At 41.2% G+C, this 13,487-nt stretch overlaps 1 protein-coding gene across 3 annotated transcripts in view; it reads left to right on the top strand.

The window, feature by feature from the left end:
• Window positions 1-13,153, top strand: part of LOC115136632 (RNA-binding protein Musashi homolog 2-like) — a 401,963-nt gene extending 388,810 nt beyond the window's left edge. For 2 of the 3 annotated variants that reach the window (XM_065024348.1, XM_065024347.1), the window contains exons 13-14: window positions 4,767-4,921; window positions 11,716-11,844. In XM_065024348.1, coding sequence (XP_064880420.1) covers window positions 4,767-4,921; window positions 11,716-11,760 — 200 coding nt within the window. In that variant the 3' untranslated portion in view covers window positions 11,761-11,844. Of the gene's footprint in view, window positions 1-4,766; window positions 4,922-11,715 lie in introns of all 3 variants that reach the window. The other variant, XM_065024349.1, reaches the window with a different exon arrangement.
• The last annotated feature ends 334 nt before the right edge of the window (window positions 13,154-13,487 follow it).

Raw genomic sequence — 13,487 nt, 5'->3', positions numbered from 1 at the left:
TTTTTAAATCACCAATAGTGTTCTAACCCCACAACTGTGCTCCAATGAGTGTAAGTCATGTGTAGTTATTAGTGGGGCTGACAGTGGGGTTTAAATACTGTAAATCCTGTTCAACATGGGAACGGCCAGGGGGATGTGCAGTTCAGCAAAGTCTAGCAATTATGAGGAATCTAGCCTGCTGTATAAACAGAGATAGAGTGGGTAAAACAGCCATGTCAGGACTGGGTCACTCTGATAAGAACAGTGCAGTCAGGAACTGCTTGATACTAAGCAGCAATGTCACTCTGAGAAGTTGTTTATTTCTCCCTCACAATGAGGCTACTCTATCTTTATCATTTCATTATTTAATCTGCTCTTGTTAGAGGGAGAAGGAAATATTTGATGTGGTGTGTGTGTGTCCGGGTGTGTGTGTGTGTGTGTGTGTATGTGTGTATATGCGTTTTCTGCTCCCAAACAGTGATATCCATAGATAATATTGTGGGTTTTTTTATCATACGACACTTTTATGAGAGCACAGTTACACCTTACAACATCTTTCACAATCCAATCATCTATGGTGATCATGGAGGTGTATCTGTATAGCGTAGCCCACTTAGTTTATACTGAGATTTCATTTTGACACATATTACAATGTGTGGCTAAATCATCCTCCGTTCTCATCTAGACTGTCTCCTTTCTTGAGCTGGTTTTAATAACCCTTACCCTCACGAGTCTTCAGATCAAGCGCATTAATAGACCTCCCTTTCAATCCACATCCGCACCAAGCAAAAGCTTCCAGCTGCAGTGGAAGACTGATTTAATATTCCTTTATTAATAGGAGTGTCACTGAGCGGCGCTCGGAGAGAAAAATGAGCAGACCTCGCCATGGGGGCCCGAGGTTCCCCGGATTTTTTAATTTGAATATCTGCTCTTGTTTTTATTTATTTTAATTTGTCTTTTCAACACACTAAAACAGAGGGTCACCTGGTGCTGAGCTGACAGCAGCAATGGCTCAAGTAGTCTAGACAACAATTAGAGCAATTTAAGCCAACCCCATGGTTCCTCTACTTCCCCTTTTCTTTTTTATTTCCTGCTCTCTCATTTCTTAATTGCCATTATTATTGGTCTGGGATTTCTCCCCGGTGTCGTGTTCTACTTTTCAAAAGATTCTGTCTCTCTTTGCCCCTCTCGCTTTATAGCCGTAGTTTTCCTCACATACACTGCCAAGGTCATCTAGATTGGCTGTTCAGACTTTCGTCAGTTGGTTATAGTGGCTGTCTATCTTCCCTGCCCGTCATACATTAAACACACACACTCTCTATCTTCTCTCTCGCTCTCTTTTCTCTCTTTTCTCTTCTCTCTCTCTTTTCTCTTGCCTCTTTCTCTCTCTCTCGCTCTCTTCTCTCTTGCTCTCTTCTCTCTCACTCTCTCCTCTCTCTATTTTCACTCTCCTCTCTCTTCTCACTCTCTTCTCTCTCACTCTCTTCTCTCTCTCTATTTTCTCTCTTCTCTCTCTCTCTATTTTCTCTCTCCTCTCCTCGCTCTCTTCTCGCTCTCTTCTCGCTCTCTATATTTTCTCTCCTCTTTTCTCTCTCTCTCTCCTCTCTTCTCTCTCTCTTCTTGCTCTCTTCTCTCTCTCTCTTCTCTCTCCACTCGCTCTCTTCTCTCTTGCTCACTGTCTTCTCTCGCTCTTTTCTCTATCTCTCGCTCTCTTCTCTCTCCGCGCTCTCTTTTCCCTCTCTCTCTCTTTTCCCTCTCTCTTCTTTCTGTCTCGCTCTCTTCTCTCTCTCTCGCTCTTTTCTCTCTCTCTGTTGCTCTTTTCTCTTTTCTCTCTCTCTTCTCTCTGTCTCTCTCTCAAGCTCTCTTCTCTCTCTCTTCTCTCTCTCTCTCTCTCTCTCTCTCTCTCTCTTTCTCTCTGGATGAGCTCTGATATGCAGAGTGTGGGTGGTGGGGTCCATTTCTCTGCTCTTTAATGTGCTCTCTCTCTCTCGCGCGCTCTATGCGGAAGGGCCGGCTGGGCTTGGTGGGAGGCTGCTGTGGAAATGTGACTCAATGATGCAGTCTTTTAGCAGGCATTACCCAGGACACCCTGTGTAATTTCCTGGCTGTCAGGCACCAGCTAGGCCTGATACCCCTGGCACTAAGGGAAAGATAATCACCATCATATATTTAAAGGAGGAGAGAGAGAGAGGGCCTCTCCTAGCGACAGGTGTTGATTAGATAGGGGGTGTTGTGCCCAAATCCCTGCAGCAATTTATTGTATGAAAGTGGGATTCATGAACGGGCAGTCATATTTGACGCTGGCGGACGCACAACGCAGCGCTAGACGGAGAGATGTAAAAAAGTGATAAGGAGAGGGACCCGCAAAGACGCAGCTCACTTTTTCTCTGCCACGTTTTTTCATCCTATAGGATCTTGAGATGAGCTCCTTCAGCTGCTGTGTAGAGAGATAGCCTTCATATCTTCCCTTAAATCTACGCTATTTTGTCGTTTGCATGGAATATGAAGGCTTAGAGTACGTAAAAGTAGAAAACTGGCCATGCCTGAATTACATGGTCTTTTAAAACCGTGTTTAGTTGGAGCTGGTCAGATGGCTTGTAGAATATGTATACATTTTGCATATGTACAGTACCAGTCCAAAGTTTAGACACACCTACTCATTCAAGGGTTCTTCTTTGTTTGGACTATTTTCTACATTGTAGAACAATAGTGAAGACATCAAAACTATGAAATAACACATATGGAATCATGTAGTAACCAAAAAGTGTTAAACAAATCAAAACATATTTTAGATTCTTCAAAGTAGCCACCCTTTGCCTTGATGCTGAGCACTTGATGCTGAGCACTTGTTGGCTGCTTTTCCTTCACTCTGCGGTCCAACTCATCCCAAACCATCTCAATTGGGTTGAGGTCAGGTGATTGTGGAGGCCAGGTCATTTAATGCAGCACTCCATCACTCTCCTTCTTGGTCGAATAGCCCTTACACAGCCTGGAGTTGTGTCAGATCATTGTCCTGTTGAAAAACAAATGATAGTCCCACTAAGCCCAAACCAGATGGGACGGCGTATTGCTGCAGAATGCTGTGTTAGATCTGCTGGTTAAGTGTCCCTAGAATTCTAAATAAATCACTGACAGTGTCACCAGCAAAGCACCCCCACACCATCACACCTCCTCCTCCATGCTTCACGGTGGGAACTACACATGCGTAGATCATCTGTTCACCTATTCTACGTCTCACAAAGACATGGCGGTTGGAACCAAAAATCTCAAATTCGTACAGATTTTCACCGGTCTAATGTCCATTGCTTGTGTTTCTTGGCCCAAGCAAGTCTCTTCTTCTTATTGGTGTCCTTTAGTAGTGGTTTCTTTGCAGCAATTCGACCACAAAGGCCTGATTCACGCGGCCTCCTCTGAAAAGTTCATGTTGACATGTGTCTGTTACTTGAACTCTGTGAAGCATTTTATTTGGGTTGCAATTTCTGAGGCTGGTAACTAATGAACTTATCCTTTGCAGCAGATCTAACTCTGGGTCTTCCTTTTGTGTGGCGGTCCTCATGAGAACCAGTTTCATCATAGCGCTTGATGGTTTTTGCGACTGCACTTGAAGAAACTTTCAAAGTTCTTGAAATGTTCCGTGTTGACTAACCTTCACGTCTTAAAGTAATGACGGACTGTCATTTTTGTTGATGCTTATTTGAGCTGTTCTTGCCATAAAATGGACTTGGTATTTTACCAAGTAGGGCTATCTTCTGTATACCACCCCTACCTTGTCACAACACAACTGATTGGCTCAAACACATTAAGAAGGAAAGAGATTCCACAAGTTAACTTTTAACAAGACACACCTGTTCATTTAAATGCATTCCAGGTGACTACCTCATGAAGCTGGTGGAGAGAATGCCAAGAGTGTGCAAAGCTGCCATCAAGGCAAAGGGTGGCTACTTTGAAGAATCTCAAATATAAAGTACTATTTGATTATTTGAACACTTTTTTGGTTACTACATAATTCCATGTGTTATTTCATAGTTTTGATGTCTTCACTATTATTCTACAATGCAAAAAATAGTAAAAATAATGAAAAACCCTTGAATGAGTAGGTGTGTCCAAAATGTAACTGGTACTGTATATGTTTATACCAGGCTCCTCATACAAACATCACATTTAAACATTATTAATACGTTTCTGCTTGCGTTACATTCAATTTTAACTAATTAATGTATACATAAACTATAAACACTCTTCCTTCTTCCTCTCTGACATTATCATTTCCTGTTTGACTGTAGTGTATTGAGGTTTGTGTTTTGTGTTTTTCATCCCAGTATTTTTATTTTATTTGATTTATTTTACTGTGCATGGAAAAGGCTATATGGACACTCCTGACCTGCAAACTGGAATTGGTTAACGTTTGGTTAAAGGGAAAATCCCCCCAAAATAATAATAATAATAATAATAAAATAATTTGGTGTTTTGCATCATCATGATAATGTGGCTGGTGACACTTTGCTTCTTGAAAGTCCAATATCTTTAAAACATGACTCCTGACATGCAAAACATTTTGGGACTGTATCAATATGGGACTAATGAAAAAATACAAACATTTTTTTTCTGTTTAAGGTAAGGGTCAGGTTAGTAGTTTTGCAGGTCACCAGTGTTCTTATAGTCTCTCCCACTATGCATGCCAGGCCTCAGCTACAAACTTAGCTTTTATCCATCTCTGCACACCACCAGTCCTAAATAGCTACGTTGATCATCCAATTTTGGCGCCCCCGCTTCCCCCCTTCCGTCAGGCACCAACCAGGCCAGGCCCGGAGCCTTCCCCGGCACCAACAGTCCCGGGCCCGTGGCTGACCTCTATGGCACTCCCAGCCAGGACTCCGGTGTGGGCAACTACATTAGTGCTGCTAGCCCACAGCCTGGCTCTGGCTTCGGCCACAGCATTGCTGTAAGTATAGCTTACTCCAGCAACTCGTTCACCTCGTCCAATACCGCCTTCATCTTCTTTGTGCTGTCAACCATATTCCTTGTTCATTTTCTCAGCTCATTTCAACTCATCGTCAGGATATTTCATCAGTCTGAAGGATATGATTTCTATCCACAAAAGAGATCGGTCTGCTTATTATGCTACAGATGTCTTGTGCGCTCTTCCGTTTGTTATGCTAAATGTATCATGTATATCAGACGAGAGCTGTAGATTAAGTAGTGCTTACTGTATGTGAACGTGATGGCGTCATGTAAACATTCATCAGATTACAATCTCTGTGAATCAAAGTTCTACTGGTCACTCTGTTCCACTTTAGTCAAACAATAATGCAGGCATAATCAGTGTGTTCAGTGTCACTGTGCCAGAGTTTAGGCCTATTAAAGCTTTACAATGCATATGTGCCTGCAATGCAGTGAGAATGTTTGCCATCTAAACATCAAATAAGGCACAAGTGCTAGACAGGTGCTCAGGCGCGTGGTTGGGTCTGTGTGATTGTGTACATTACCAACATTTCGTCCTCATTCACACATTTCATTTTTTCTGTCAGCTGCAGTAACGTTAAAACAAACTGTGAACTTGTACGGCCTGTCATCACCTCTCTGACGTGTCAGTGTACTTCTGTTCATGCGCCAGCCAGAAGGTCAAGAAATCCTGCAATTAGTTATTTTGTTTCACCTTTTCAGTGGTGGTGACTCCTGATTTGAGTAGACTCACACCAGACGAATTCCAGGGCTAGCCTTTGAAAGGGTCCTCATTCAAAGTGCATTATGTAAATCAATACAACAATAATAACCCCTTGTGCGTTAAACCACTGTCGTAAGAATATTTTCTCCATGTCCTTTGAAGACACTGACATTCATTACCCCTGTTGGATGCTTCAGTCTGGAACCTTTGATGAGGGTATTGATGGATTTTAGCCAGCTTGGGAAAAAGCACGGAGAAAAATCTGCTCCAACTAAAATGGATGAGTAACTAAAAGCCTTGTACTCTGCCACACCGATAATTAATACAGTTCTCCCTATTTGAACTCTTGTCCAAAATGCAACATCAAGGTGTACTGAAAACTGAAGAAGACTTTTTGTATGTTTGGCCCACTGAACACCTTGTCTTCCGGTGCATTCCTAGCATGTTAGAGACATGTTAAAGGAACCATGTCGGCACATAAAGCACCACTCTGCAAACAGAGAGGGCTTTCATTAGATTAGCTAACTGCTGAACCATTGTTTACAATCGGAATGGAATGTCACCTTCCACTTGACTTTGAGAGACAGTTTCACCCTCAATAAGGGAAATGTAGGTTGAAAATCTTGTCTATATTTCAGAAATGACAGGCACCGTTGGCACTCAAAATCCCTAGTCAGAAATATTTCATGCTGTTGCTATATATGGCTATCCCAACCTACATAGAATGAAATAGCTGATATTTTTCTCTTCAAGCTCAGTTCTTATGATTGGCTTATGTAGCGGCACATATTTTATTTTTTGGACATTGGCTGTTGAAGTTCACAGTTTCAGCTACATAATGGGTTGGGTTGGGTTGGGTTGGGTGACACGTTGGGTTGGGTAATGGGTTGGGTTGGGTGACACGTTGGGTTGGGTAACGGGTTGGGTTGGGTAATGGGTAATGGGTTGGGTTGGGTAATGGGTTGGGTAATGGGTAATGGGTTGGGTAATGGGTAATGGGCTGGGTAATGGGTTGGGTAATGAGTAATGGGTTGGGTAATGGGTTGGGTAATGGGTAATGGGTTGGGTAATGAGTAATGGGTAAGGGGTTAGGTAATGGGTAATGGGTTGGGTAATGGGTTGGGTAATGGGTAATGGGTTGGGTGACACATTCACTTTGGAGGAGTACTTCCGTTTCCATTCTTTCCATTCTTAATATACAGTGGGGAGAAGAAGTATTTGAAACACTGCCGATTTTGCAGGTTTTCCTACTTACAAAGCATGTAGAGGTCTGTAATTTTTATCATAGGTACACTTCAACTGTGAGAGACGGAATCTAAAACAAAAATCCAGAAAATCACATTGTATGATTTTTAAGTAAATTAATTAGCATTTTATTGCATGACATAAGTATTTGATCACCTACCAACCAGTAAGAATTCCGGCTCTCACAGACTTGTTCGTTTTTCTTTAAGAAGCCCTCCTGTTCTCCACTCATTACCTGTATCAACTGCACGTGTTTGAACTTGTTACCTGTATAAAAGACACCTGTCCACACACTCAAACAGACTCCAACCTCTCCACAATGGCCAAGACCAGAGAGCTGGGTAAGGACATCAGGGGTAAAATTGTAGACCTGCACAAGGCTGGGTGGGCTACAGTACTATAGGCAAGCAGCTTGGTGAGAAAGCAACAACTGTTGGCGCAATTATTAGAAAATGTAAGAAGTTCAAGATGATGCTCAATCGCCCTCGGTCTGGGGCTCCATGCAAGATCTCACCTCCTGGAGCATCAATGATCATGAGGAAGGTGAGGGATCAGCCCAAAACTACACGGCATAACCTGGTCAATGACCTGAAGAGAGCTGGGACCACAGTCTCAAAGAAAACCATTAGTAACACACTACGCCGTCATGGATTAAAAATCCTGCTGCGCACGCAAGGTCCCCCTACTCAAGCCAGCGCATGTCCAGGCCCGTCTGAAGTTTGCCAATGACCATCTGGATGATCCAGAGGAGGAATGGGAGAAGGTCATGTGGTCTGTTGAGACAAAAATAGAGCTTTTACAAATGACAGACCTCTACATGCTTTGTATGTAGGAAAAGCTGCAAAATAGTCAGTGTATCAAATACTTGTTCTCCCCACTGTAATTGCTGAAGTTATTTTTGCATGTGTGTGATTCTGCTGGTGATTCATATTTTTTGTGGTTATATGAATGTGATTACATTAGAGTTCTACTGATCCATGCTTTCTTAACAAAACCTTGTTCACACAATACATACACAGTACACTTAGACATCTGAAGTTAACAACATTAGTCTCCTGCTTTAGCCAGCATTAGCCCCTTATTGTCGAGCAAGTTATCCAAATCTCTATAATGGATCCTTATTGGTGGTGAATGCAGTAAATGGCTATAATGGATCCTTATTGTTGGTGAATTCAGTAAGTGGGTATAATGGATCCTTATTGGTGGTGAATGCAGTAAGTGGGTATAATGGATCCTTATTGTTGGTGAATTCAGTAAGTGGCTATAATGGATCCTTATTGGTGGTGAATGCAGTAAGTGGCTATAATGGATCCTTATTGTTGGTGAATTCAGTAAGTGGCTATAATGGATCCTTATTGTTGGTGAATTCAGTAAGTGGCTATAATGGATCCTTATTGTTGGTGAATGCAGTAAGTGGCTATAATGGATCCTTATTGTTGGTGAATTCAGTAAGTGGCTATAATGGATCGTTATTGTTGGTGAATTCAGTAAGTGGCTATAATGGATCGTTATTGTTGGTGAATTCAGTAAGTGGCTATAATGGATCCTTATTGTTGGTGAATTCAGTAAATGGCTATAATGGATCCTTATTGGTGGTGAATGCAGTAAATGGCTATAATGGATCCTTATTGTTGGTGAATTCAGTAAGTGGCTATAATGGATCCTTATTGTTGGTGAATTCAGTAAGTGGCTATAATGGATCCTTATTGTTGGTGAATTCAGTAAGTGTGATTCCAATTACTACTGCTGTCCATCGCTGCAGAATTCAATTGGTTTTAATCACTGCTTCTTATCAAATAAAAATACATTCTTAGTATGTACCCCATCGGTACCGTCCTCTTCGGTTTCCATGTCCATGACTCTTTAGAAATAGTTTGATTTAATTTATGCTGCCTATAAAGAGAGCTCTGCTCTAGGACACAGACAGGTTGGCAGCACCACAATGGGACTACCTGAGACCCACCTCTGTGTGGCCATTTTCCACATTCAAAATTAAAGAACCAAATTGGGGCCTAAATGCTGTTCCGATGGCTAAAACGAACTTGACTTGAGGAAATGAACGAGATACATTTCCATTCATGCTGGCAGCACATCCTATGAATAAAATATACTCACCAGTAATAGGTTTCTTTTTAGCCTTTTTCCCTGAAATGCATACTGACACAGGTACTAACTGTACACTTTTAGGGGCCGTTGATTGCAACCGCTTTTACAAATGGATACCATTGAAACCTAACAGGTGGTTGGTTGCCATCTCATTTGAGGTATTATTATGTCATTTCTATAATGTTTTAGTCGTTTTCCTTCCTTTTTCCTTTTATATTTTCTTTCTCTTTCTGTCTGATTTAGATCCTCCCCCTCCAAAAACAAGAAAACACTTTCTACAGGGTTTCTACACGTTGCTTACATGTCTGCATTCTTATTTTGTGTATTTGGATTTGTATATTGAAACCCTTTAAAAAGTGAATGTTTGTCATTTTCCATTGTGAAACCACCGAGATGGTGAAATGCACATATCTAACTTGCAATGCCCCGACACTATTTCCCCCATTATTGTCACTTTGTTACCCTGTTTCTAGAAGACTAAGCATGCATTCTGTTAAAATAAAATATGATAGTATTCTGTAAAGGAAAGGTGTTCTGGGTGTATGCAAACTCTGCTGTTGCTTTCCTCACTGTTGCCTTCTCTTGTGTTACCGATTTAATGTAGCTAGCTTTCCACTGGAATTCAGCAATCAACCAAGAGTCATAACCAAGTCATATATTGTGCGGTGGGTTGGCCTTGGCTATTCAGGGACTCCAGTTTCTTGTGGTCCTGTATGGCTCAGTTGCACTTGCACTGCCGGGGTTGTGGGTTCAATTCTCGAGGCCACCCATAAGTAAAATGTACGCATGACTGTAAGTCACTTTGGATAAAAGTGTCTGCTAAATGGCATGTTATTATATATATTATTTGACGTGCTACTGTATATGGACACTGGTCTGGAGCGTGAGTTGAGAGTGAGGCGGAGCTGGATCTGTGCAGTTGTTCACCTTTGGGTCATTTCCTCCTCTGGAGACCACATCTCTACCCTCACCGCCGCAGTTTATTAAGCAACTTTATGAAAACAAACCTCCAAACATAACTGTCTGACTGTTTATAAGCCATTTAGAAGCCACATCAGCGAACGTGTGTGTGTATACAGTGCATTTGTGAGCAGTTTGAGTACAGTATGAGAGTGGCGAGTGGAGTGTGAGTGTGCGTGCGTGTTTGTACTCTGAGAGTGTGTGTATGTCTCTACAGTGAGAATCTTTGCCTTAGGGCAGTGTTAGTCACTGCAGCTACTCAGCAGCAACAGTCCAGTACACCACTTCAAGTTTCATTCTTAAGCAGTCAGCTTTGTGTGGAGTTTGATCAACCCAGACAGAGACACCCCAGTCCAGCTCTCCTCTGGAGTCTTATTCATAAAACCCTCTGTTGGACAGATGTGTCAGACTGGTGGGAGTGACTGCATGGTGGGAGTGACTGCATGGTGGGAGTGACTGCATGGTGGGAGTGACTGCATGGTGGGAGTGACTGCATGGTGTCACTGCTGATTTAGTGTAGCACCTTCCTATGTCCTATCGTGTGTTGCTGTGAAATGGAATGACGACGCAGATGTAGTCATCTGTTTCTCTAGTTTTCACCGTATGTATTTCTGTCTGAACTAGATCACCATGGGTCTGGGAGATGTACATTTTGTACAACAATTAGCATTTGTTGTTGAAATTCACTGTTAGTGTATAAACACTGAGCAAAAATATAAATACAACATGTAAAGTTGTGCAGAGGAGTATTTATGTATGTAATGAAGCCCTGTTGTGGGGAAAACGTCATTCTGATTGGCTGGGCCTGGCTCCCCAGTGGGTCAGCCTGGCTCCCCAGTGGGTCAGCCTTGCTCCCCAGTGGGTCAGCCTGGCTCCCCAGTGGGTCAGCCTGGCTCCCCAGTGGGTCAGCCTGGCTCCCTAGTGGGTGGACCTATGCCCTCCCAGGCCCACCAATGGACCTGTCATGTGAAATCCATAGATTAGGGCGTAATGAAATTATTTCAATTGATTGATTTCCTTATATGAACTGTAACTCAGGAAAATCTTTGAAATTGTTGCATGTTGCGTTTATATTTTTGTTCAGTATAAAAACACAGGGCCAGACAGCACAGTGGAAGCCATCAGAGAAGGCAACAGAGTAAAGTGCAGTTTTCTGTAAACCTGCTTTAAAAAAACGAACCCCTCATCTAACTGGTAGCTGGGTGGTACTGCTTGTCTCTGTGCATGCTGTATGTACTGTAGACTAACATGGGAGTGATATCCTGTCCATGCCTGCTGCCCCTCTTCCATAAAACTCTGTGTTGTGTGGTAGCAGGGATACTATTGTACTATGTTGTGTCTGGGCTGGTCTCACTGCCGTGACCATCCTAGCCTGGAATCCTTTCTTGAAGTGAAGCAATAGTGAAACAGAATAATTGAGTTTGTATTCCAGGCTAGTGCCATCCATCTTTCTGCCAGTGAAAATGTTCCCATGGGATGTAGCACTCGTTCTGCTCTCTCCCCTGCAGAGGCTGGGTTTGAGATGATCCAGTTTGGACCATCTGCTTTTTCAACCAATTCGAACCTCTAAAATTGGTTCTACCATCAATCAAATGTTTCAGAATCAAGTGAAAATGTAAAACGAATAGATATAATGGCAGAAGAAAATATTGGCAGTTGAAGGAAAGGCTATCAGACATGACATACTGTATCAGTGTTACAGACAAGGGGGAGCTTTTGATTTTAACTATTGGTTTGAATGTCGCTGTTTCCCATTCCAGCAGAGTATTTCAGGAGGCCCGGGGAAGACCGGGCGGAGTTTTTAACTGGCTATGTGAACAGGTGATGCCATCCAACGCCAAGCACTACAGCATCAACCCACAGGAGGAGAGTGGAGGCGGCACCACGTGAAGAAGAACTGAAGAAAATGTCAAAATCATCTCAGAAAAATAAACTACAATCTGCTGTACTATAATCCAAACCTGGCGTTCACATCCTTAATATCCAACTGTAACCTAGTACCTTTGTGTAGGATTTAGGTGTTTTTTTGTCCTTTAAATGTTCCTTATTTTAAATCTGTTTAGTTTATGTTCATTATTTTCGGTGTAGTCTTCAAATTAATAAGGGAAGATTAATTCTAATTTTAATTTACTCCAATATTTTTGATCCTCTCTGAAATTAGTAACTATTTATGTAAACTGGCTTATTTCAGTTTTTTTTTTTCAGATTGCTATGTTGCTATGGTTGTTTGCTTTTATTCTTGCTGATGGAAAAATGCAGGTGTCAGTTTGCACATACAAGAAAACTGACATGAACTGATGAGGCCTGAAGAAAGGCGGTGTTAATTAAATTTTAAGAGTAACTAATATATCTTAGTAGCTTTTTTTTTGTTTATTTTAATGTTGTTAATTACCTATTTTGGGCAATAAGAGGACTACAATATTTTCACAGTCCTTTTTTACAAATGTTTTTGTTGTCAGGAAAAAATAACCTTTCCTTTTAATACTTTGTGAATTCAGATTTTAAGAAAAATATAACTGTAAATATTATTCAAATCACTGCATATAATCGTTTCAGAGAGAACCATATTTTTGTGATGGTTCATCATAAAAGGCTGTAATGTGCAAGAGTGAAAGTTTCAAAGACGAGGACATTTAATGCTCTTAAGTCGTATCATAATCCATTTGTAGCACAAAATGCCATGATAACCCCACTCGATCCTACAAGAACACTGTTGGCTTGCTCTGTAAATACTGTTGTCTTTCTTACTGTGCTAATGTCATACCAGCATACTGTTCTGTCTTCTACATAGTGAGCTCAAAAGTGCACAGCTTCTAAAAGATGACACAAGGTTAACACTGGACATTGCTACACAATGTCTCTCAAAGAGGACACCGGCTCAACTTCTTCTAGACTCTCGCAAGTGAAACGCTACTGTATCTGTGACTGAAGTCAATACTATATAAAAAAAGAACATGATACAAATCGAAAGCACACTTTTACTTTGTATTAGTTTGAAAATACCAGATGTTGAATACTATTGTCCAGATACATTTCACACCAATCTGCACGTGTTCCATTTTGTTCTGGTTATCTTCAGTGTTTGTTTTCCTTATTATTAACGCTGTGTATCCATTTTGTTCTGGTTATCTTCAGTGTTTGTTTTCCTTATTATTAACGCTGTGTATCCATTTTGTTCTGGTTATCTTCAGTGTTTGTTTTCCTTATTAACATCCATTTTGTTCACCTGCTTATTATTTCAATTTTGTTCTGTTACAGTTTGTTTTCCTTAAATATTTCAAGTCAGTGTTTGTTTTCCTTATTAATAATATCCATTTTACTTATTATTAACGCTGTTTATCCATTTATTGTTTGATGTTTTCATTTTGAACTTTCAATGTAGGAAATATTTCAAGTCAAAACATCTGATGAACTAATTAGGAAGGCAAAACATCTATCATTACCTCAGTCCTGTGAGTTGTATCTTCGATGAGATGACAAATTCATTTATTTTAAATTTAAACCGGTTGAAATTATGAATGGATTATGAGAA

The sequence above is a fragment of the Oncorhynchus nerka genome, linkage group LG11, assembly GCF_034236695.1.
Source record: "Oncorhynchus nerka isolate Pitt River linkage group LG11, Oner_Uvic_2.0, whole genome shotgun sequence".
NCBI classification, from domain to species: Eukaryota; Metazoa; Chordata; class Actinopteri; order Salmoniformes; family Salmonidae; genus Oncorhynchus; species Oncorhynchus nerka.
Note: the sequence above shows the minus strand (reverse complement) of the source record. Positions and strands in the feature narration are given on the sequence as shown.